Raw genomic sequence first — 26,411 nt, 5'->3', positions numbered from 1 at the left:
AGGTAGCTATAACAAGTATGCCAATGCCATATGTAATGAATAACTGTAATGTTTTATAGCCCACAAATGAAAAATACTTGTGGCTATTACAGGGAAGCAGATGAAAAGGAATGAAAAAAGTATCTGATTTTTTGGACAAGAGATATGTCAATACAAAACTTTTGATTAACATTGTTGGGAAATCCTAATTTGCCTAAATTGATAACCATAAATTGAAATTGTATTTGTGGCAGTGCCATCTAACTTGCACTAAATCTCTCCTGTCATTTTTTGGAAATACATGAAAGTTCAGACACAAAATTATTTATACAATAAGATGTATGGGCTTCTGAGTGTTACAATACTTTAGATAAATTCTCCAAAGCTTGCAAAGTGAGAAAAAGTTGCTTTTTGCAGGCATTCCTCAATTTGTGAAGTAAAATGTATTTATCGGTTTTATGAAGTTAAAGTAAGAGGAATAAAATAAGACAGCAATGTCAATACAAGAGTGGTAGCTGTTGGTGTTGCTAATACTGCTTCATTTGCAAAAAAATAAAATTATTTTTAAATGACTTTTACTTACCACTGTTTACACTGGTTTGTTTACCACAAAAAACCCCTGGACAATGGCAGACAGATTTTGAAAGACACACTGTGTGTAATTTCTATTTGTAAATATTATGATTCTGTATTTAAATGCAGTATTTACAGTCACATCCAAGGAGGCAGCTGGCCGCTCACATTTGTGAACACCTCTTATTCACACATTCATGTTTTTGAGGAAGATAAATTTACTTTACCTGTCAGTTTGCCAGGACCTCAGGTTCCTGATTTTCAACAGAAAGGGGTATTTCTTTGCTCTGCATTTTTTAGGAGGGAGTGACTGCAGAGCAGGGGTGGGTTTCTGAAAGAGGGTGGGATTTTTAGGTGTTGTTTCTATTTGTGTAGTTTCTGGTGTGGTAGTGCAGCAAGCCAGAGCACTGGATTGGCATACCATTAGAAGTAAAAAAAACCGAACCAAAACAAACAAACAAACAAAAAAACCTACAATAAATAACAGAAAGTTAACCTTGAAGCCAGACTGATTATCTTTCTTTCAGTTTACTAATTCATTTTCTCATGTCTAGTGCTACTCAATTTTACCTTTTACCTCTGCAGAGAAAATACTCATGTGAAAGTGTTCCAGTTTTTTTAAATTGTAGTAAGATTTGAGTCCTGAACCCAACCATAATCCCTATTACTGATAAAATTACTTGAAAATAAGTGTAAAAATGCCAATTGAAATAGAAATATTCTTTAAATATAGAATATTAGCTTATGAAGGAATGTATGCCAAAAATGTAATAGATCTAGTTTTGTCAAACAAGTTAATAGACTTCCCAAATTACTGTGCTCTCTTATTTCACATGTGAAATGACATTTCACTTCTGAATTTCAGAGAATTGTATTTAAATTGTTCTGCACAATCTCAGACCCTTGCAGAAGTGATAGGAATGGAAGTCAACCAACAAGTTTGGTTCATATTTTTGCGTGATTCTAAAATATTGCTGTAACTGAAAAACCTTGATCAAAGCTTGGTGGTTGCGGGGACCAGACCACCATCTGCTGCTTTTTGATTTTGAAGGTTTGGGGTCGGGTTATTTTGATCATCTGAGGATACAGTTTTAGCATATCTTTCCTAACGTGATAAACTGAAAACAATTTAAAGTAGGTCAACATAAATTTGAATGTACAATTGCACACCAAGACTTTTTTTTTTTAACAAGACTCACTAAAAGTAGGAGATTTTAAAATTGCAAGCACAACTGCATGCACATTTTATGTGCTTACAAGTGGCTCATAAGTGCTCTTTTTGGTGCATTTCAACGTATGGAAGGCAGTGGGAATTTTATCACTGGCATTGCTGAACACCGGATCAACGCCTTAGCGCACAGGATTGAGCCTTCGCTTCCCGGGAAAGTTGACTGTCACTCCCAGCTTCTCTGTGTTGGGGTTAAATACACCTAGTTTGGTAAAGAAACAGGTAAATCACTTTGGTATCTTTAGGAAAAGCTAAGTAATGTATCCCATAAGGGAAACAGTGCTCATGTATTAAATACTGCTGAGTTGAGTACTTCATTGTGTACATCATGTCTTGAGGTAGTTCAGGATCAGTTGTGGACCCTGTGGTAAGTCTATTACGCAAGAGTGTCTCTTGACACGAGTTAAAATCTACAGGAAATTTCCGTATTCTGACATTTTCCCTGTCATATTTGCCGCATTTCATAGGGACGTTTGTTGGCGTGCCTTGAGTGCCTTCGGGTGGGTGAGGGGGGTGCTCTCCAGAGTGCAGCTCCAGTCCTCTGTATCCTATACATTTAGCTTTAAGTACAGCATTTATGTATTTCGAGGGAACTGCATTAACTTGATAGTGTTGCCTGGGGGAGAAAGAAATGCTTTCATGCAAAGATTGTCACGGGCCGTGGAGTGATAGCTGAAAGTAGCTGGCCTTATTAAGCAAAGTTCCTGGAGGTGTTTACATGTCTATGTAGCTGTAAAATAGCCTTTCTTCAGTCCTGGGGTTTTTTCCCCTCCTTCTCCCAGTTCTGTGTTTCAAGTTAGTATATATATATATTGTTATATGTGAGCTTCCGTCTAGATAAAGATTAGGAGCAAAGACTAAATCCCATTTGTGTTACTCGTGGTTAGCTCAGTTCTTTTCCGTGGGTCTACTTGAACAAGTAAAATAAAAACAGATTTAATTCCAAATCCTTTTACTAACTGGCAGGGAAGAGTACTCATTGACCATATAATATCTTAGCTGAGTACTAGATGTCATCTATAAATGATACACATTTTTTAGTCATTAAGTCACATTAAGCAGTACTAAGTTTTGCCCTCAGCATAAGTAGTCTCTTGCAGTTGCATCTGTCTCTTCAATATGCAGAGAACATGAAAGGAAAATTGTGTTTTACCCTATTATCTAAGAAATTGCGAAGCTATGAAAAACAGATTACTATTAATAAACAAAATTTTCTTCAAAAGGCTATGCGTACAGTTGTGAGGAAACAGCTGCTCTCCCTTCCAGAATATACAATTGGCAAGTACATTAATTTTAAAAGAGATTATTTTGAAGGCATCAAAACCAGTAAAAGTGCAGAAACTGTGTCAAGAATACATATGCACACTGTTGTGATTCAATATGATCTGACAGAGGAACGCTTTTTCCTCTTAATATATAAAGTGGTATATTTACATCATTCTCAGGTGGCTAGATTTCTGCTGAATTATCACAAGCAGTACAGGTGAGCCATTGCTGATTTCAATCATATTCAAGTGATTTAAACAGTAATAGGGCTTGAAATAGCTCCACCATGCCTTCCCTCTGTGTTAGAAGAAAAGCAGGACATTTTTCTGTTAAAACTATTACACCGAATATGGTGTCTGTGAAGAGTGCCGAACTGATTGTTATAGCCATTAGTACAGATACATTCCTAATTAACCTGTGAATAACTGGCAAAGACAGGCAGCTGTCTGGCATGTGTTCCCACAGCATTCTCAGGGCCTCAACCAAGAGCTAGCACATGCAGCCAAAACGTATTTCCTCCTCCATCCAGTCAGAGTTGCCAGCGAGGCTGCAATCAGCAATGATATTCTTATGACTTGGGACATTTGTCTGCTAAGAAATTGATTTGTAAAAAACCTATTCATTAGATGCAGACCACCAAAGAGCCTCCAAGTACAAACAATTTGGACAGAAGCCATCTAGGCTAGCACTGAACCAGAGACCACAAGATGAACATTTCTGTAGCTCATAGCCATTTGCTCCAGCTGTTTGCTTTGAATACACAAGACTTAAACAAGCGTGATTAGGATAATAAAGATAAGCAGTAACGCATGATAAAGATAAGTAATATAACTCTAGTGTTCACAGGTTAAGCTACATGTTATTTTTGCGTTGTGAATTTCAGCATGACTAGTGTAGGGTTCTGTGGTTCTCCTCGTGGTGGTAGCTCTGACTCGAAGACTGGTCGTTTGTCACTTAATGCACACAACCAGTCATATCACAAGTGAATAAACAACGATGAGAGAAGGTATCACTGGCAGCTGAACCAGGGAGATGAGCTGGAACTGAAAATGGGAAAGAAAATAACACAAATGTAATTTTTACTGTGCAAAAAACATCTGTGTGAGTAAGGATTCCAAGTTGTTGTTTGCCAAGTAAATTATAATGGCAATTTCAACTGTTGTTGGTATTATAGCTTGATGTAGGGAGCATACGCTGTGGTTATAAAAAAACCAGGTCTTATATACATGAAGTTTAATTCTTCCATGACAGAGTCATTGATTATGACTTACAGATTAGAATCCCTTACTAATTAGAATGTTGATTCTTCATTAGACAAGGCATCATTTCTAGAGTAGATCATGTGTGAGGCTTACAGCAGTGGAAGTATTGCTTGAAACCTTGAGAGGGATTTTGTGGAGATCTGAGTTCCCCAACTCCAGCTCTGAGGTGAAGACTGCTTTCACAAGCAGGTACCTGCACACCGGTTGCCTTCCCATCCTGAGAACGCAGGCTGAGGACTTCTCCTCCCAGCCATACGCTTTCATTATGGCTTTCAAATGACAAGCGAGCACCCTTCTTTTCTTGAACCGATTTTGCCATCATCCTTTCCAGGACTACTTTCCATCTTTCCATCTTAATGCTTTTGAATAAAGCAAGAGATGAAACTAAGACTTTTGTAGGGAAGGGTTTTCTAATCAGAAGTCCTGATCCTGGGAGCACAGCGGAGGTCTGTGTACTGAAAAGAATGTAGCCTCAGTTGTCCCAAATAAGCTCACCTGTACTGAAAAACACATTGGAATGACCCTGTTCTTATAGTGAAGTCTGTGGCATAACCAGTTTCTGGAACTGTTTTAGCAAGTTCAGTTGGTAACTCCAGGTCTGACTTTGAGACGATTTCCAGCAACTTCAGAACAGAAAGCTCGGTCCTATGTAAGCCCCTTCCTAACCTCAGCCCCAGAGACACGCCCAAAAGATCTTGGGAGAAAATTATCCTGATAGAAAAATGAGATATTTCTGTATATTTTATTTTCTGTTTATCCTGTTGTGTATCCTGAGAAGTCTTCCACTCCAGAGGAACACGTTAAAAAGTCTTAACAGTATTTTACTGAAGTAGAAGAAGCCACATTACTGGGTCCCAGTCTCATGTAAACACTCCCCAAGAATGTGCCAGATCCCCGTTTATTTGGACTCGTCAGTCAAGTGGTGTAAATTGCTCAATGCTCACAGACACTGCAAAGAAAATTGCCTATAAACGGTGTTTTCTTTCCATAAGGCAGAATGTGGCCTGCAGTGGGGGCAATCAGTCTCAATCCAAAGTTGAGACATGTTAAGGTTTCTTTCACCTTGGACCTATGGCTGGTCTCCATGTTTGAAGTAAGAGAATAATTTTAAATGAAGAACAAATGTTGTGAAAACGTGTCTGTTTGCCAGCAATTTCCAAGTGTGTTTTTGTCTGTTTACTAGAGATCTGGAGAAATAAGACAGCCTCTTAACTAAATTGACTAAATAAAAGGAATCTGCTTTTGAAGTATATGGATTTCAGAATCAAATTTCCTTTTTCTGTGCCTGTTGGCTTTATAGGCTTGTTTACTCAGGAGGAAATGACTTGTTTTATAATGTGTTTAACATCATGTTAGTTAATCTATGCCATAATATAGAGTTGTTTCCTTGTGTAAGCAAGCATGTCACGTGGAAGCACGTGTGAATCTCTCACTGAAATGAGGGGAGTCTGTATTCAAGCCTGTTCCTCTGGTTACAGGATGGACAGAAGAGCAGACTTGTTGGTTACACAGCTGTATTGTATGTTTGAGATCTCTCGCTCTGTAAATAGTAACTTCTTTAATTCTTCTCATTGCTTTCCCTCATTAATATTTTGGGAGAGTTTTGCAAGCAGCTTATATAAAGAAACGAAAGTCTTTAAAACATCACAAAAGGAAATCTCAGAATCAGGCCACTTCAGGAAAAAAGCTACAAAAGTATTCTTGTTGCATAAGGTTTCAAAATTTCCACATTGCTATTTAGACAACTGCCTGTAGACGGGTTTATTAAAGATGACAGTCTTGAGCAAATCAAACCTCTTTATAGGCAGTTTGATAAATCATTTCCAAGTAGGGGAAAGATGCAATGACTAGTGGTTATACAGAACCAGCTTTCTGAGGAACAGACAATATACAGGCATTGAAAAATATTACTGCCTTGCTTATAGTATTCATAATAATCAGAAAATGTGTGTGTACATATATTAGAAGTAATCCTGTATAAATCGTTCTCAATTACTGAAATGGCTGACTACTGCAGAATATCTTCACACTAATATTTCTTAAAGTAGGATACTGTAGAGATCTTTTTTGGATAAGACTTAAAAAAAATTCTTAGTGAAATCATCAGTCCATCATCAGAAAGTGAAGGAGACATTAGTTGAAGTTCAACTGATCTGTTCATTGCTAATATATTGTGAATTTTTTTTTTTTTTAATTTTTTGTCATTTCTGATGAAGAGCAGGAGTTTGGAATCATTTTTTTATAAGTGATCAAATCAATATATCAAATGGGTTTCAAATCCAAAGCTTTCAGTATATTGCACCCATTCATGACAAGTCTTTCTAGTCTGTTTGAGCTGGTCTGCTTTAGCCCTATCTACCTCTCTGTCCTGCGTTGCCTCTAAGGTTTCCAGAGAAACTAAAAAGTCAATGCTGTTTTAAAGAATGCTTTCTTCCCTACTACACCTCTTAAATCTTCCAGCTGCTATGGGGTTTCTGTGCTATCTGTCTGCACTCAGTCACCTCATCCTTTTAAATTAGATGTAGAATTTAAAAATATAGTGCCTGACGGTGCCACTCCATTGGTGTGTGTCACGTTTTCTGTTTAACTTAGAAAAGACAGAATGGTAAATTACAGCTGTTGTGGGTAAGGGGAAATGTTGTGAAATTAAAAAGCAGTTACAGTTTGAAAAATAAATGGTAATCCTGGGAAAGAAAAAAACTCAAGGAAAAGCAAATTGGGAGTAACATGGAAATAATACCACCTGGCAAGTTGCAAGGTTGGAGGTCATATTAGAAGGTCCCAGGAATGTCTATTCATATACTTCTCATGTTTTTCATTCCTAGTTACTTGTATTTTTCCTCTTTTGCTAAAATATAGCTACAAATCATGCTTGATATAATTTACCATAGAGGCAAATCAGGATGATATTTTATCTTATTTAAAATATACAGTCCATTTCTGGTGGTATAAAAGAGCTGGAACTACAGTTAGTGGTATTGCTTTAAAAGAAAAAGAAACAAAAGATGTGGCAAAAGGGAAACGAGCCCATAGATGTGTAATAGGAAGCAAATGATTGTTTCCGGCGCTGAACAAGGAAAGCCTTCTGTGAAGGGTTTTATGTAATTTTGTTCAGCTGAACAAAGTGGAGAATACTTAACAAAATTGCCATTTTTAAAATCTCATTGTGAATACTCAGCATGCTGTGATCATACACTGTGTAATGGTGTTTGCAATGAATAAATTGCTGTAGATACTATAATATAAATAACTGTTTTGTGCATTAAGAAGCAGTTCTCTTCGTGATAGTTTCTATCTCAGGAAGGCTCTGCAGACAGGACTTCAGAGAATAAAAGCATCAGAGTACTCTTTGAATAATACCAGTCTGCTAAAGCGCTAGGATACTTTTAATAATTTTTAGTGGTATTATTTAGAAGTGAACAATAAAATCAACTAAGTGGTATTCGCTTTGGTTTTAATCTATTTGTTATTTTTACTGTGGCCAAAACTTACTAATTTTAAAGATAACACAGCTTCAGCAGCTTCGGCCAATAATTTTCAATGGCTCCAGTGACAGGAGGGCAGAGAAAGTTAATCACAAGAAAAAAAGGATTTGGCTCATACAGACCTTTAGCACACTGACCTGGTGTGCTGTGGGTTTGTTGCAAGAAAAAAAGTGGCAGGAAGGCCCAGAGTTAAACTGCATATCGCTGTGGGTGATAAATGGATAAATAGGAACACCTTGCTAAAACTAGAGAAGACTGACAATGAAAAAATGCCGTACCGTACTGAATTCAAGTGCTCTCAATAAGCATACGAAGCAGTATCTAGTGTTATCCTGTAATACATGACTGCTCCTTTGACAGCTCATTGGGATCAGTTTTCCTAGATATTCTTCCAATCACATTTACCGCAAACATACTGGTTCCAAAGTGTAGATGAAAATGGTAACTGGCTTCAATAAAAAGCACTTGATAAAAGCAGGATATAACCACTTTGAAGGAATTGTAGCATGAGTTAGAAAAATGTCTTAATATCCTCCTTCTCTTACTGCTTGCCTAAAAGTACTTTTTTTTTTTAAAGTTTCTTATGGAAAGATGGTCTCAATCAGAAAACTGGAAGAACTGGAAGTCTGATCCAAATTTTTCAGCTGAGTTCTCCTGTCGTAATGGAAACTAAGTGGTGTAAGGGATTTGTCTGAAGTTTCTCTTTCTGCCAAAGCCTTTCTGAGTGACAAGTAGAGCAGTCACTTCACTCTTGGTTTCCATTATGAATAATTAAGTCTAATGAAAGATACCTACCCAAAAATTGTGCTTACCTCATCTAATTATGTTGATATTCCAACATACATAAGACATAAATTCCCAGTAATATTGCAGGGTGACCAAAAACACTGGATCTAGCATAGACCCAAATTTGAGTGTTAGATCATGGAAAGCCAAGCTTTTTCACTATGTATAGTGTCTAGTTAAAGTAAAACTAACAACTCTTTAAAAATGTATATATATTGTTAATTTTCTTAGAGTAATTCAGATCTCTTGGCCCTCAAATTTAATGCTGAAGAATTTCTAGCTTTGGCCTAGATAATAACTAGTAAGAACCATGAGCATCTTCCAGTATTTTGATAATGGCACTTTTTTCACAATCTAGATGAAAGGAATTGAGATGAGGATAAATTTAAAAAAAAAAAAAAAGAAAAGGAAAGAAGGTTTTAGGAGTTTTCAGCAGATTTTCAGGAAAAAAGAAATGAAGAAAAGGTTATGCATTCCAAAGGTACAAATCTGGGGAGGGTGTATTTCTTGATGAGACTTTAAGTCATTAATATTATAGCCGAACTAAACACTTAGCTCTAATTCTGAAGGGGTTTATTTCTTTAATTGTTCTTTGATTTTGCTGCTTGGAGACTAGCCTGCTAATTTTATTCATAGCAGAGGTGTTCTTAACTATACAACTGTGCCCATTGCCACAGGCAGTCTCAGTGCTCACTGCTATCTCTTTGGTTTTGTTTTGTAGAAATGTATTCCTTTGGCTGCTGTGGCAACTGTTTATTACATACATTTATAAAAGTACCTACTGATATCACTGTAGCATCTGGGTAGGCAGCTGTGACTCCCTTCCCTACGCCACTGTTGCTGCAGCACCCGCTCTGCTTGCTCTTCATTTCCTACATCTCAGAAGAAGGGCAACAGGGAAGGAGAGAAACAAAATGAGTAACTGCTGTACTGTAATAAAATCCCCCTGCACCATTTTCCACCCCATCCTCCTTTCTGGAGAAAAATGAAAAATAGCAGGATGTGTTGATGGCTGTTGATGAGAGAAAAAGAAAGGGGATGTTAGGGGGAGGGGGATCTGCATGTACCTGAAGGGGGGAAGGATCCACCATGATAAAGGAGCAATGAATTATCACCATACAGAGAGGGAGTGGGGGAGACACCACCCTCAAGCATAAAATAGAAAATACAGGTTCTACGAAGAAGAAAATACAGGTTCTACAAAGAACCCCAGGTTCTTCTTCTACTGTTACTTCGTCAGTAACAAGGGAAGAGAAAGAATGAAGGCTCGAGAGGTGGTGGATCAGGTGGGCTTCCAGAACGGAGAGGAGAGAGAACTGGGAGAGGAGCAGCAGAAATTCAGGTAACTGAACAGATAACTGGTGCTGCTGGCACTGTCTGTATCCGTTCCAAAGCCAAAGACACCCAGCAGTGGGAAGGCAGGGCTGAGAACCATGGTGGCTCACGGGGCTGTGATGCTCGTGCTCCTCAATGGCGCTATTTTGCATTTTGTTGAACAGGGCTGGGCTGGGTGCACAGGTGGGTCGGAGTCACCTGGTGAGGTTAGCGTCAGCATAGCTCCTGTTGACTTACTCGTTCCCATACTGAGATTCCAGCAACCACTTTGCCAGCACAGCCCCACTGCTGGTGTCGTGGCTGTCCCCAGTCACAGGGACAGCCCCAAGCTGGGTACAGACCAAAGCAACACTTTCACATAGGACCACTTTCAGTATTGGCACCATGTTCAAAACAGAGAGCAGAGGTATGTACCGGGTTTATTTTAATGAGGCTTCGCATGAGCTTCTCAAGAGACATATCTCATTGAAAGCTGAATCTGCAGTCTTCTGTTTTGTTGCATCCATCCTCTTCCCTCACCAGCTGTGCTCTTAAATTATTTTGCCAATCTTCCAGTACTTTTGTATCCACTTTGCCCTCTGGGCAACTGGCTTCCCAGAAGCATTCACGGAGGGCAGCTAGAGGCAGGATCTGCTCCAGCATAACTGCTAGATGTGCAAGAAACAGGATTGCAAGAAAAAGTGTTGTATGTCTTATAAATGGAGATAATTCTGTGGTGAGCTTCGCTCCTCAGAGGGAAATCTCTTAAATAGTGAAGTCAAGGCTCCATGTAATAAAAGAAAAGGAAGAGGAAGGGACTTGAGTGTATCCTTCTTCTTTCTGCTGTCATATGTTACCAATGATAGTTGAGAGGGTCTGCATCTTCCATGGACTGCACCTAGTGCAGGGGAACCCCAGTTCTGATGTGTGTTTCTGTGTGCTAAGGCAATTCAGGTTAGATAAGGCAGTGATAAGAATTAATTGCCATAGACAATGCCATGGAAAGTGAGTTCATGGACAAAATTAGTATAATATCCTGGTCCTCCTTTATTCTACCCTGTTATAAAGGATGAGGATAAAAATGAACTTAAACTCACCTAGTCCAGAAGAATCTTCCCATTTCTTTCTGAGTCCTGAGGAAAGGGAAGGCCTCCAGCCATCTCGCTTTCCTGTTTTATTTGGCCTGATCACTTCCCCACACACACCGTTAGCATGTCGGAACTAGAAGGCAATTTAAGTTACAGTTCCTTTTCTTACTTTTGTGCTATAGGCTTGCCTTTCCCTTGTGTTAAAGAGTACAGTTACACTTTAAAAGTGGATACCAGCAAGATTCCGAGACCAAGAATGGAAGGGAAGACTTTGAACTAGTCCTCATTTTCTACAGTATAAGGTTATGCTACCTCCAGTTATAGACACTGGGGAAGCAGGGGATCCCTCATCAATAAACATAAGGTAGATTAGAAAATAATATCATTTTGACTAATTTATTCTATACAACTACTTGATAAACATGTGGGATACTGTTATGTCTTTGAATTTCTGTATTTTTACTTTTTTGAGTTATTCTATGGAAATTTAGTAAATTTGTATACAAGTCACAGCTCCAATAAAACTTAAAATCAACTGTACTTTCATAGCTTCTCCAGATAGGTTTTAATCTGGTATGTCTCATAGGTGCTGTTGTTTTCATACAAGTCTCCTAATACATAATTTTAAATTTACTATTTCAGGATATTCTAAATGCAGGGAAAGCTTGGTGTTTATAATGGATTGTACTGGACAAGCAGTTTTTAGCAGCACTACTTTCAAGTGACTGCCTGCCTAAAACATGTTAAGGGAAGAGAAAATACTCAGTGCATTAAGCATATTTAAAGCAAAATTAATTCAGTTATAGTAGCATTTAAAGTATTTTGCTACTAACTGTAACTGATGTGCATCCATTTCACCTGCAAGTATGTATGTGGGAAGCAGTGGCAGAACTAAAATACATAGGGAGAGGCAAAGGAGAGTGCAGTACAAAGGAGACCATTTTACATGTTTTGACTTTTTTGTCCTGAATTTCATCCACCCATACTGATGTCATTCTGGAAGAGGAAGAAGGTTGGCTCCATGTCCACCCAGCCCAGCTCTTCCAGTGAGCAAAGCCTCCCCAGTGGGTAAACCAGGCAATATTCTGTGCAGTGTCTCATCAGCTATAGGGGAATAACGACAGCAGAGAGCCAGCTCTTGACAAGCCATCGATAACGTCAGGTCTCCAGGGCCTTTATGCTCAGCTGCACCTCCTCGGTCCTGTTACAAATTCCACCTGGCAGAAAACGCGGGAAACGCTGGGAGTGCCAGCTCCAGAGTCACACCGCGTGCTTCTCACTGGGCTCGATCGCCTCATCCTGCAGGTTCGCTAGGGTTCCAGCTCAAACTGGGAGGCTGCGCTGCGGGTCTGACAGCAGACCTGTCCTTCTCCTAACCGCCTTGTCCGTCTAGTTCAGCCCCTTCCACCTGGAGCTGCCACAGCCACTGTTATTTCTCCCCTGAAGCTGACTGATTTAGCAGCGTGATAGTAGCAGGCAGCATGCGTACGCTCTGGCCCTGGTTCAGCTGAGTTCAAGACAGATTTAGTCCGCCCTTTGCCGAGCGGGTGCACATCTGAATCTGCCCTGCCAAAGATAACAGAATTTCAGGCACTGAGATGTTTGATTTGCTTTCTTTGAGATCTGTGGTTTGGTTGCCAGTAACATTAATAGAGCTGGAATATAAATCATACTGAATGTAAAACACTTGGGCTTCAGTGTGCCGGGCATATATCCATGTAGAGAGAAGGGCAATTAAATCCGCTTGCATTATAAACCTTATAGAATAAGGCTCTGGCTGAGGTCTTGCACATATGGGAATTTTCTCTGGTGAAGCCTGATGAGTCGTCGTTCTGGTTGCCAATAATGTGGATAAATAAAAGGCTTAACAATTAGGAAAGAGAGAAAACAAAGATAATACACCTGTCAAACTTTTTGTATTATTAATGTGCAAGTGAAAAAACGTTATGCTTGTGCGTGCTGTTGCCCTTAATACCAGCTGTGGCCTGTGCACGTGGATCGGTATTTTGCGTCGGCTGAACAGCCTTGCTGCCAGCAAGCACTCCAACAGGCAACGTCGATAACAGCAGTCTTCCCACACTCCATACAATTCAAGCTATTCTTCAAATTAATAATAATACTTAATAAAGCTTCATCTCTCATTTGCAAAGAAAACCTTCAATTAATGTTAATCAGCATCCTCAGAATGCGATCAGGCTGGGCTTGTAGCTGGACGTGCCGAAACAGTTCAACTGGCAGATGGAGCATTTTCCAACTATTCTAATTAATGACTGCTCATTTCAAATGTTAATGCAATTAAATAAATAGGCAAAACAAATAAAAATAATATATGTTATGAAAATGCCACTATCAGAGAGAGTTCTGATCAAAAAAGTCAGCCTCTCTCAAACCCCAAAAGGGCCCAGCCATCCCCTCCTGGCTAAAACGAGGTCTAAAAAAGGCAGGGCTTGCTTTTGTTACTTGGTGTTTCCAACCATTTCTCTGGGATCGACAGTTATATCACTTCCATTTTAACCTGCTGGCATCAACTGAGTCATTGCTTCTCCAAGTATTAGTACGTTTTTCTGCAGAAAATGGGAAAGGATTTCCTTCACATATCATGGGCTTTTTTTCCATGTAAGATTTAGACTGCCCCTGCTTCTTGCCTTTTCTCTTTGAACTAATTGCCTGATTTTTTTCTTTAAGGGCTTTACTTTCTGTGAACCTTGTATACCATAGCGCTGATGTAGGACCACATTCGTTTGGGCTTATAAAGAGTTCAATTAGCCCCTTAATGCCTAGTTCAGTCACAATTAAACCTTCCCTGTTGACTCGGGATTGGTCTTTCTAAAGGCAGTGGAGGTGTTTTTAATTATTCATTCTCTGGTTTGTTTCTTACAGCAGTCTCAGCTGTGCTTTATTATTCAAAGGTTAATGCAAACTGAGAACTGGGTAAATTAAATTTGTTTGGCAGCTAGCAACCTGATGTATTATAGACACTGTGAAATATGGATGGCAACACTTCTGCTATTGTGACACTTAAAAAGCCAGATTTTATCTTTAAAACAATTGCTAGTTTTGTTACTATGGCCAATAGAAAATGAATGTTCCACAATGTTATAGTCTCTGTAACACATTTTTGTTAAGAAAGCACGTAGTTTAGAAAGCCAAGAAGCATTAACAGCTATTATAGAAAATTGATGTAGGTACCATGACTAATGAAGTACACCGCGCAGTACTAAGTCACGCAGTTGTATGCAGGGAATCATGCAGTCAGAAGTTTTAATGAAGGGAGCCCAAGGAATTTCAGGTGAAAGAGGGTTTTATTAACTTTCAGGGAACAAAATGAATAGTTGAGCAGTGAACATGACATGATGTCGTATAATAATTGTATGCCTTGGGTACATTGTGAGGCATGGAGCATAGCCAAGAGCTTTCATCTGTTCTACACACAGGGTTATTTCACAAACCCCTGCATGCTGTGGAAATCTTTATTGCAAACATAACAAGAATTGTTTCACAAGAAATGCCTTAAGACAATACCATGCCACTTATTTGAAATACCTACCAGCACTGCCTTCCTCTGAAAAATATTAATCAGATATCTAGAAGTCACCATCCCAAATGATCCTAATTAAAATTCAGGTCCTGTATCAGTGACTGGTATCAGCAGGCTGTGAACCCAAAAGAAGTCTTCATATTCCTCAAGAGGCCACCCTGAGTAAAATATGTATTTCTATGGACAAGCATTTTGTTGTATGAAAGGAGTCTGTGTTGGCTTTTGGAAGAGTCGTGCCCAAGAACTTTAGTTTTATTTTTTCAGGAATTGACTGTGTGGGTGAGAGATTTTTCTTGTTTCACATATAGGATTATGTTTTGTACATTTTAAATATTGCTTCAGTACTGTGTTTTTAAACGAGGACTTTGAATTAACATAATCCAACAGTTTAACCCGCTTCCTGTTTATAATATTTTTAAGATAGGGTAACGATTGCAGAGTAAAGCAGCCTTCTGTACTACTGACTGTAGACCTTCGGTTAGTAACTTAGAAAGTGCAGCTGGAAGGTCGTTTGTACCCTGCTCAGTCTTTAGTACAGCCTGTGCTGTATAATAATGTGTGTAATTACACAGCTACTGACTGGTGAGGTAGGTGGATGAGGAGGTAGGTGAAAATAGGATGGCTTGTGAGGCAAGACAGTGACAAGACATCTCAGCAAAGTCTCTGTATCCTTGCACTGTAAATACTTCACATCTGCCCACTAAAATATTTGAGATAAGACAGTCAGGAATTTTTCTGTGCTTATTTGAATAATTTATAATGTGATTTTAATGCTTCTTCCTGGCTGAATATATCACTTCACTGACAGAGCTTAGGACACCAGTTACATGTTTTATCCAGGACTAACTTAATGAATGTGATACACAATTTAAACTTGTAGTGTTATTGCAAAACCAGCAGTACTACTAGTAGAGTATAACTGATGCAGTATATTCTTGATTGTACGTGGTTATTATGTTATATTTTTGTTTTCTATTTTAGTGCTGGACCCAAAGGAGACAACATTTATGAATGGAGGTCAACTATACTGGGGCCTCCAGGGTCTGTATATGAAGGTGGAGTTTTCTTCCTTGACATTACCTTTTCACCGGACTATCCTTTTAAACCACCTAAGGTTAGTAGGAGGATATTAAAAGTCTGATAGGCGTCTTCTCCTTGTGATATTTTTTAATGTGTATGTTGGTATGTCATTGTAGGATGAAACATAAAACTTTCAGGGCAATAATGAATATTTAAACTGAGTATTTTGATGGAAAGATTTTAAATAACTGCCTAAAATTTGCCTGCATGTTGCCACTATAGCTGGATGGATTTGGATTTATTTAGCAAATGGTTGCATAATTTCCAGCAGTTATTTGTTGGATTTGGATTTGTTTCTAATGTGAAAGCATTTATATTTGAGTTGCACCCTTTATAAGCAGCTGAAGATACTTAATCTTTCCTGTTGACACCTATCATTCACTAGAGGTCTGTGGCACTCTGACAAAAATATGCACCTTTTGCACTACCCCGTATAAATTACTTCTGCAGATGCAAGGTACACTATTGTTCATGAAGTTGTAAGTAATTGCTTTACATGAGTTTTCTGGAGGAATGTGGAAATACGGCAGCAAGGGCAAGAAACTGGAGTGAAAGAGAGATTTACAGAATTCCTTATGGATTCATTTTCTAATGCTATCAATAAGGACACTAACCACAAATGTAGAGCTGTCCCAATAACATGAAGGTGGCAGATCACTGCCATGATCGAGTAGGCTCAGAATGTCAAACAGGAAAAATCTAGTGATTATGAAGACTGGAAAAACAGAAATGGGATGAAATGCGGTAGCGCAGAGTGTCATTGATAACCAGTAGTAGTAATTGCTGAGGGAGGGTGTCAAAGTGGGGCTTTATTGGGTGATCACGGGATTATTACAAACCACCCATCTAACGCATCTGTAAAAAAGGCAAATACACTCCTAAGATGCATCCTCTGGCATTGCCTGTAGAGATAAGGAATTACCAGTGTCATATACAAGACACTCGTAAGACCTTATCTGGAAGACTGAGTGCAATTCTTAACACACATGTTCACTAACAGGAACAGAAGCTGGGGCAATTTACCCCGCAGGGCTGTTAATAGAATCAAATAAATTGATGGGCCCGTCTTGTATGAAACAAAGTGAAAAGAGGTGAATTGTTCACCTTGCCAGTGTGGAGAGTGAGGGTCTGGAACAGCTGCCCCGGAGGAGCTATGGAAGCAAAAATTGGGAGCAAAAATATTTACCTTATTTTTGACACATTTGTGAAAGGGTTGGTATGCCACGTTGGTCTATAATAGAAGGATATTGCATTAAAAGAGGGAGTAGCTGATTCCTATTTGATTACCATGAGTACACTATTGAAAGAGAAGTGTTTATAAACAGAATTTTAATGCCACAGTAGTAATGTTTATAGTAGTTAACATTGATATTATCAGGAAAAGTTTTAAAAAACAATGAGAGATGTGAATTCAAAGTACTTGTCATTCTGTAAATTGGACTTTCCCAGCCAGTGACCTAAAGATGGGTCAGTATAGCAGTATTAGAGATGGTCTAACTCTGTTTCCCACGTTTATTGTTCCAGTTTAGGGAAGCTTTGAAGCCACTGACAAGTCTTACAGGGGTTGTACACCTTGCTGACTGCACATTTTCTGATTTAGATAACTGTGATTACACAGTGAAAAAAGAATTTGAAACTTTATAACTTCTCCTTCAGTTAGTTAAAGCTTTGGGCACACTGAGCTGGGGTGATGCCCTGTTCTTCCTGCCTCCCTCCCAGCCCAGGCCAGTCCAATCTTCTTACTTGCTATACCAGGTCTGTCTTAACAGGCCCCTTTTGTTTGCTTCTTTGCGGGCTTAGTCTGTTTGTAGTAGCTGTAATGCAAGGGTTACATTCAGTCCCCCAGCAAATTAAAATTATGTTATTTATGGGATATTGGCATATCCACTAAATGCATTTATTGAGTGTAAAATAGCGCTTGAAGTTCTCTCAGAGATCCAAACCTAATATGTGAAGACCTAGATCTGAAAGACAAGTTGGAGGGATATTTTTTGTCATTCTCTGTTGAATCTGTTGAGTCTTGAGGCAATATATGCAATAGGCATCCTTTTAAAATAGAAGGTGGAGGTCCAGCTTACTGTTTCACCATGAGGTAAAGACTTTTTCAATCCACACTCAGTTGTGTTTGGCGACTGTGTTATTTTGAGACATGAGTAATGTAGCTGTGCATTGCTTATTAATGAAATATGAAGCAAAGAGGTGGTTTTTGTCCTCCTTTGTAGTAGATTTTTTTGTCTGCCTTTATCTTGATGCCAATTGTCATTGTAAGAAGTGTGTGCTTATAAATCACATGAAAATGTACTGCTTGATAAAGGATGAGAGAGTTGATGATGCCATATTGTATTACTAAAAGGCCAGTATTTATGATCAGGGAAATTGTTATCGCTAAGAAAGTAAGGAGTACATGTGCACAGGGGACTAATGTCAGATATAACTGACTATGTCGCTAGCATATTTTGTACACATGGATTCTTATTCTGTTCACTTCAGCCACTGTTGTAAATGACCCCTATTTTCAGTCCTGCTGTAGGATCTCTCAAACTGTTGCTATTTCATTACACCTGTTTTCCAGACCCTATGAAACTGATTCATAGGTAAAATAGTTTGGGAAATCCCTTGAATAAAGCAGCGTGGGAAGATGACTGCTTGTCATAAGGTAGCTGCTGCCAGTCAGTATTGTTGGGAAATGGTGGTTAAATATGTTCTCCACACACTTATTTCTAGCAAAAGAAAGGTAGTGAGTACGTGGAACGTAACATATGGCCTCACGGTATGGTGCTGTCTATGTCACCGGGTATTGACATCTCTTCTACTTCACCACAAGATTTGTGATATTTGGTGCTGTTCTCAAAATCATGGGTCCCTTGGGTTATGGGAATAGATCATCTTAGATTCTTTTGCTAAGTATAGTCACACTTCTTATGGTTCTATCATCTTAAAAAATCTAGAGATAAAGTACAAGACTGTGGAATGTACTGAGAAAGTCATAAAATGTATTCCTGAGTGTTGGCAAGATTACGTCCCTGGAAGTACATAGCAGAAACGGTCTAATTCACATTTCTCGCTATGATTGAATTCATACATTCCTCCTGAGATTTCTGTGGGCCATTTTCATCCCTCTTTTACTGTGAAGTAAGGAAACATTTAAATGAGTACTGTCAAAATTGATCTTCCAAAAATGTGACCACAAAAGACCTGGGAAGAAACAGAAACTGTATTTCCCAGATGCAATTACTTGACCCAGCCTGAGGTTCCAAAGGCAAATGCCCATGTCACATAACATAGTTACTGTTAAATGGCCTAATCCAAAGTGTATTAAAATCTACAGAACGATTTCCACAATCCGTTTTCCTTATCTATTCTCAGATGTTGTGCACTCTGTTATCGTGCATGTGTATGTTGCACATGGATGTTGGGAAGGTTAACATAATTTTTAAAACAAGAAAAATATCTTGAAAGTGGATTCTGGATAAATGTCTTTTATTTTTGTTATTATAATTAAAATATGTTTGTGGTGTAACAATTTTGGTTTGTATTATACAAAGTTCTCAGTATTTTCTAAAGGATTCAGGTTGCTTCTATAAACACTTGTTGGTGCCTATTCTGATCATTGGGCACCCTGCTGCATGTTGGAAAACATTAATTAAAATAAAATTAAACATCTGAGAGCACATTTGCACATGAAGAAACGATGTGCATATTGTTTGACGTATATTTGGGGGTTTTTTTAACAATTGTGTAAAGTAATTTTCATTTGTTCGTCTAGATAGTTAGCCTGCTTTCCCACCTTGTCTTTAGCACGTAAAAAGAAGCTGAATCACTCATTTATTCAGGTTTTGCTTAAATAAAGAAAAGCTATCTATCCAAAACTTCCATTTTTATGTATTTCTTCAGTTTTTACACCTTTGTAGCCTTCAACATCACGTCCTCTTAAGATTTTAAAGTTTTATCTCTATTCTTCACATCCTCTAATTATACTGTGTGGTCCAGTTCACGTTCCTAGTTTTGTATAGCCAAGCACCACTGCCATCAGGTTTCCCTTCCAGTCTGCACCAACCAGTCTTTCCCCTACAGGTCCGTAGTTTTCTTTCTGTCTGTCTTTACCTGTCAGTGTCTCTCTAAAGTTAAGCCATAAGCATAATATCAAATGAAGTTATTCTTCACCAAAATAGAATATACCATGTGGTAAGTCAGAGTATGATTTGCTCTCACGATATTCGCTTTTTCCCCCTTTGAAGTCAGTCTATTTCAGTCTTTCAGCTTTGTCTCATGCCTTGAAACTGGACTCCAGATTTTCCGAGCCAGGGGTCACTGACCCTTTCAGCTCTGCTTTCCTTTTAAATCAATGGCATTTGGCTTCACTCACAACTGCAGCATGCTCATGCAGAGGAGGGAGTTGTTCTTCCCCAAAAAAGTTTATCTACGTGTAACTGATGCAGCCTGAATAGGAGTGATGGAGGGCCATCCCAGCCTAACTCCGATTTATCTCTACAACCGGAGAACACGATTTTTAGAACAGCTCATCTGAGAACTGACAAATTAGCTTTGGCTTTCTGGGAGGCTCTAATCAATTAAAAATATTTCCTCGCCTCCACTGTGAGGAAGCTTCTGTAGCACTGAGGAAATTAGCTGAGCACCCAGTTGGCTGAGTCAGCAAGAAAGCGGGCAGCCTGCAGAATCGCCGTTCTCTTTTCAGCTGCATCCTAAGTATCATGTTGGTTTTATGAGATGCCAAGCGGGAAGAAGGTATGGAACAGACAAAGCGAGGCATAGATGTGGACGTGATCTCACCTTCTACTAGAGGCCAGATACTGATGAGGCTTCAGTCCTGGTCACAAGGTGAGGTTTCACTTCAGCCCCAAAATACAGCATCTGCCTTGTAGTGCAGTGGGCTGAAGAACAGAGAAAGCTGTGCCCTGTTCAAAGCAGCCCCTTAAAGAAATGAATAAAAATACTTAGATGGCCTGCCAAGGAAATAACCTTACATTTCTCCAGTGCCTTAATGACCCCTCAACCTTTTTTAGAAATACCTTTGAGATTTCTTTTTCCTGCTAACTATCTTCCTTTCATCCTTAATGGATTCAGACAGTTCGCCCCTTGGCTTTAACACAGGAAAGCTCTCTCTCTTGCTCTGTCTCTTTCTTTGGGATATTGAATGGGATATATATCTATGCATAGATAGATGTCTCTTGGCGGGTGGGGGGGTATATCTGTGGGTATATGTGTGTGTGTACATATATATACATGTACCTGAATAGGAGGTATCATATCTTTCAGTCAGCCTGATCTGAGAGAAGGAATTTCAGCTCAATTTCTATCCTTGGTCCACATAAGAAATCAGTGAATTCCCCAAGCATGACAACTTTTTTGATCCAAGATCCTCTAAAGTTTAGCCATCATGGCAAATTAACACTGCATCTTTATGTACACTATAGTTATTGAAGGAAGGGCGGTAATTTCATTATCCTGCGTACCGTCCCTCTGGAGCAGGAAGCCTTGACAAATCAGGAAGCCATACCAGGGTCTTTCATACAGGTGGTAGTAGAAAAATGAATGCTCTTCAAGAGAACTCTCCCCCCAGGAATTGTCACTGCAGTGGTGTCTGCATTTTCATCAAGAATAATCTTTATTAATAACTTCTACTCTCATATTTGACTGCGTTCAGTCTATTACAGTGTCAATTCAATTTAACTGTAGCTGATACAATATGGATATATCTATCATTATCCTAGTATTCTGCTAGCTTTATTTTTGTATTTGAGTGATTTATAAAATCTCTTAATCCCAACTCAACAATTAATCTTGCTAGGGACTTTAATCTCAGCTGACTGAAAAATGGTTCGCAGTACTTGAAAGCTGCAATATGCTAAATCACGTCTAAATCAAAATTAAAATAACAGAAAACTCCATTTCCTCCTTGTAAATCTTATATGTCTATCGACTGACCAAAAAATTGTTCTGAGCATTTGAAAGCTTAGCTGTTTTAAATCAACTGCTCGACTGCAAGGAGGGTCTTTTTCCTTGGTAAATACAACGCACAGTGTCTATAGAATCTGGTCTTAGTGGCAATATTAAGCATCTCTTCAATTTTTTGTATGTAATTGTCATATAATGCTAATCTCTATGCACTAAATATCATTATGTGGAATCCTTCTCCAGTGGTACAAATTTTCTACCTATTTCATAAATTCAGCCTCATGTATGAGGGGCAGTTCTTTTTATTCTTGGCTTCTACTCTACTGTTTCATACTTATATGAAATATATGTGATTGGCTGTTAAGGACACTTTTATCTGCAGTGTAATAGAAAAACAGTGCTTACAAGAGTAGATGAGAAAAAATAAGCATTCCTTGGTATTTCTAACCTAAATTGTTAAAATGAACCTTACAAGGCAGGCCCACACTTTAACTTGCATGTATCGCTATTAACACAATTTACTTTTGAAGCTCTCAGACTCAGAATGACCTTAAGTACAGCCTATTTGATCATGGCTATTTACCATCTCTGCAAGCCTGGTGCAGGCAGGGCTTCAACCTACCTTCTCTTGCTGCCCCCCCCAGATATTGCCATCGTATGATCAGCCTTCAAATGCAATGGTCTCCTGTCACTGTTATCCCTTACGTTCATTTGCCTCGTCATACTTCTCTCATAGCCTCTGTCACATCACATTAGCCCTCAGTGCCGTGCTGTGCTGCTCACAGCTTTTCTCAGCTGCCTCCTGCCCTCCTCATCCTCCTCCTCCTGATCGTCTGGTGGTCCCTCGCCTGGCGCATTCCCACACCGCTGCCTCCCCCTACCCCTTTGCTGTGCCTCCATGCTCCCTTGTTCTTCGCCCGGCCTTGCTATTTACGTCTCCTTGCTGAGAGCAGCCCGTGGATCCTTCATCCATGACAATAAATGGAGTTGGCAGGCTTTCCCAACGAGCAAAGGCTTTGGGTGGCTGCAGGCAGAAATCAGATGCACGGGAGTCTTTGAGAAGAAATGGACAACCTACCACCAGCAGACCGCTGTCAGAGCTAGCAGGATCAGCCCGAGTCCTGCTCTTCTCGGAGCGGCTCTTTCCAGGCATGCGAACTGCAGCATGCAGTTCCCACGCTTGCACCACCTGCGGTGAAACTCCCTTTGTTCCATAGGTCCCGTATCTTCAGGTAACGCTGAACCTATAGGGCAGCGTGCAGCGGTCCAGGGCTCGGGACAGGTGGCTCCTTAAGAAACTTGAATGCCTCTCAAAATGACAGACTTGCAGAGATGTAAAGTGGAGGACAGAGATGCAAGCAGAAATATGTCAGGCTGAGGAAAGGATCAATAACTACATTTTATTGCAAATAAATGCAAAAGTCACTTTTGATAGGGCAATTCCATGTAAATCTCAGAGATTTCCTTTGAATTCAGTTATCTGATAATTCTTCTAGTAATTGCCAAATTGAATTGCCATTTCTTGTAATGAATAGCCTTCTTTTTCACTCTGTTTTTAATATACTAATTTATATCAGTAGTTTGTATTGATTTATTTAGTCTTAATGAAAATGTCCCTATCCAACTAAACTCTTCCTGTTTTCCCTCCCCAAAACTTAGGTGGCTCATCATTTCTTCCCATTTTCTCTAAATACCCCATACACTAAGCTCCCCAAAAGGGCCTGTAGAGGCATCTTATGGGGAATATCTTCTGCCTCACAGCAGTGGTTTGCATGCTGCTTGTCAAATATATTTTTAAAAGAGGACTTGTGATGTCTATTGGATGTTTCAGAAACTATGTAATTCTGCCATATCACACACGTTTTACTACTGCATAAAATGCACGTGATCTGAAAATACATCATATATCAATGTTCTTTCTTGTCCTCTTTTACACACACACATGTATGTACAGATGTGAGAGAAAGAATTTTATGTACATTATTACTATAGAATAAGAGCAGATGAACTGATTAGGACAGAAAACTATGGTTTTGAGGTCAATCTGCCTACAATTTCTCATGTAGGGAGCACCTAGATACCCAAAGGCTGTTAAAATTGGGCAAGTAAAAAAAGCCCAGGTTTCTTAGAATAAAATTTAGGACTGGAAGTGCCTGCTGCAGCCCGCACACACGCCCCGCCGACCGGCAGCCCTGTGCCCAGAGCCACATCCGTGCCTGCCGCACCTGCCTCTGCCTCGATTCCCCGAGCACACCCGGGAGCTCCCTTCATACAGAAACATAGCAGGATTAGGAGGAACAGTAAAACGCCAGGTACTGTCTGTCATATGGTGATATACGATTTTTTCATGTAAAATAAAAATGTTGCTATGTGCTAGGGTTACTCGCATTTAGGTGAGAAGAGTTGCATTGCGTTAAACCAGACACAAAGGAGCACTTTGGCGAACTCAGAGAGGCGTGCATGTAGGATGATACAGCCTGCTTTAAACTACGAAAGGCAGGATTTATTTTATACAAGCTAAATGACCAGTAAATCTTAAAAAATTTACTCTCTATGAAAGGACTTTATTGCTGACTTTCCATATGGAATTACTAATTGTAAGAAAGATTATGCTGATTAAATGAAAATCATTTTATAAAAATTCATATTGACTTTGTCAGAGAAAGCTTTCGATGCTTTGCGTCTTACAATATTGTTTTTATTCTAACGTCCCTAACCCAAACAGTAATCCATTTCCCTTGTTCTCTCCTGCTCTTTTACTTTCAGAAAACTGTGCAGTTTAGGATAATTTTTTATTTGCCCTCTCAGGTACATCAAAGATTATCAAGGTTCCTTTTTACTTTTTCTGCTATAAAATCTGTGTGCAAAATGAGTATGTTTATATAATGTAGACATTTAGTATTGCTGTGCTTACTCAATTTTTTTTTCCCTGCAACAGTCCATTCAATGAGACAGTGTGAGTAGTTACTCAACTTCCTAATTACCATGAATATAATGAATAATTATTCATATTGCATACTGTTTCATTTTCAGTAACATTAAAGGTTAACTCATGTGGATGCTATTATATTCCTTTTAAATTGTTATCATTTTTGGCTAGCTATGTCTCGCATGGTGCATTTTGCCACAGGAACCCAGAGTAGTTTGCATATCAGACTTTTCTGTAGGTCAAGCAAAAGTAATTACAGTTTATTATTTCCTGCTAATGCAGATGACATGTATTTTCCTTTGATAAAATAAACTATAGCTATTCTTTACCAACTAAAATTAGGTGTGAGCAAGTTTTTTAAGAACTGGCTGAAGTTAATTTCTTGGCATATATTTAAATTGTGCTCTTTAATAGTGACCATCATGTGGCCAGTCATTTATTATGCACTTTATGTGATAATCCATTAAGTATCTCAACGATTGTTCATGTGCATGCTAGAAATCTGTACTTACAAACCAGAGATGCATCGCCCTGTCTTGGAAAGGCAGCCTCAGTGCTGGGTATAGATAAAATGAAGTGCACTCTGTAAGAAATTTAAGGATGCTAATTAATGTAAAGGCTATTGCCTGAACACTGTGTCACTCAGAGCTATAGATATTTTTCATTTAGGTTGTTTTATAGTATTTTTCTAGTACAACTAAAGAGTGTAGGCCTGATCTTGTTTTTATTATTCTCTCTATTCGAGCAGACAAATCTATTGCTCATAAAGTCTGACAAACTGAGATGGGAACTACTTACTCCCTCCTGAGCTCCATGAACATCATCATAAAGGGCATCATATTTTTTAATATATATATAACCTTTTCTGTATGCAGTCCAACTTCTTCCACTTCAGGTAGTGCCACCACAGTTTTATTAAAACAGAACTCCAGGGGAATATTTGAGGAAGACAGAAGTTTCATCTCAGGCAGGAATGCAGGATTACACCCTTGTAAGAAATGAGAGAGCTTGAAAGGAACTTTCCAAAACTGCAGGAATGAGCGCCCTGGGATCTCAGCCCTGCTTCAGTGTTGGCCGAGCAAAAGGGGGTTGTTTTTGTTTATTCTCCTGTTGACTCTGGGAATCTTTCATCTCTCCCTGCACAGTCACCAGGCTTCAGTGGGAGGAATGAGGAACAGGAGGTGAGGGTTTGAACCCAAACAGGCTGAAGAAAGCAATTCCTGAGTGCACACTGTAACCCCTTCTGCGCTGATATGCAAAACTGGAGAATCATTTCTTCCTCCTGATATGTTTTTGAAGAGAATTACGACTGAATTCAGTGGAGTCTGAAAGTGCATGAGATGTGTTTGTGGGACCAGCCCTTTCAGAGCTGCAGTGCCTTTACATGCCTGTTTCTGAATCTCACAGTGAAGGTTAAACAAGTCACACACATAGATGCCAGTGCCACGGTGGCTGCTTGGGTTTAGACCTAACATAGGAACATTAGGTGCGGAAGAGAGATAGTGAGTGATTTTAGGACTACATCATGCTGGAAAACTGGTGTTCAAAATCACTCTGAGATCCAGGAGTGGTTTATCTTGCCTACAACCAGCTGCCTTCAATCACTCAACTGAAATCCATCTTAATTCACTCTTCCCAGGTTTTATAAACAGTCTTCTTTCAGTCCTAAAACTTATTCAATGAACAGCCAGCCATACCTTTACATGTACTACTTTTCTCTCTAATCATTTTTTCTCCCCCTTTTGAATAGATAACCTCATTTTCTTCTTAGCGACTATATAAAGGGGTTTTTTTATTTGTATAATTCTGTTTTACAGTATTCAGAAGGGTTTGGCATTCAGCAGTAGATTAACAGATGAGTTTATTATTGTTTACTTCCAAAACTGATTGAATGTAAATTCTTTATCATTACCTTTCAACAGCTTGTTTATAGTACTCTTACAGTTTTCAGAAGATAGTCCCATTTT

General features: G+C 39.0%; 1 protein-coding gene across 2 annotated transcripts in view; it reads left to right on the top strand.

The window, feature by feature from the left end:
* LOC140648257 (ubiquitin-conjugating enzyme E2 E2) overlaps positions 1-26,411 on the top strand; it is a 223,993-nt gene that overhangs the window by 167,941 nt on the left and 29,641 nt on the right. For both annotated transcript variants that reach the window (XM_072853996.1, XM_072853995.1), the window contains exon 4: positions 15,501-15,633. In XM_072853996.1, the coding sequence (XP_072710097.1) occupies positions 15,501-15,633 (133 nt within the window). The remainder of the gene's footprint in view (positions 1-15,500; positions 15,634-26,411) is intronic.

This window comes from Ciconia boyciana, chromosome 2, assembly GCF_034638445.1.
Source record: "Ciconia boyciana chromosome 2, ASM3463844v1, whole genome shotgun sequence".
NCBI lineage: Eukaryota > Metazoa > Chordata > Aves > Ciconiiformes > Ciconiidae > Ciconia > Ciconia boyciana.
This window is presented reverse-complemented; position numbering and strand designations above follow the sequence as displayed.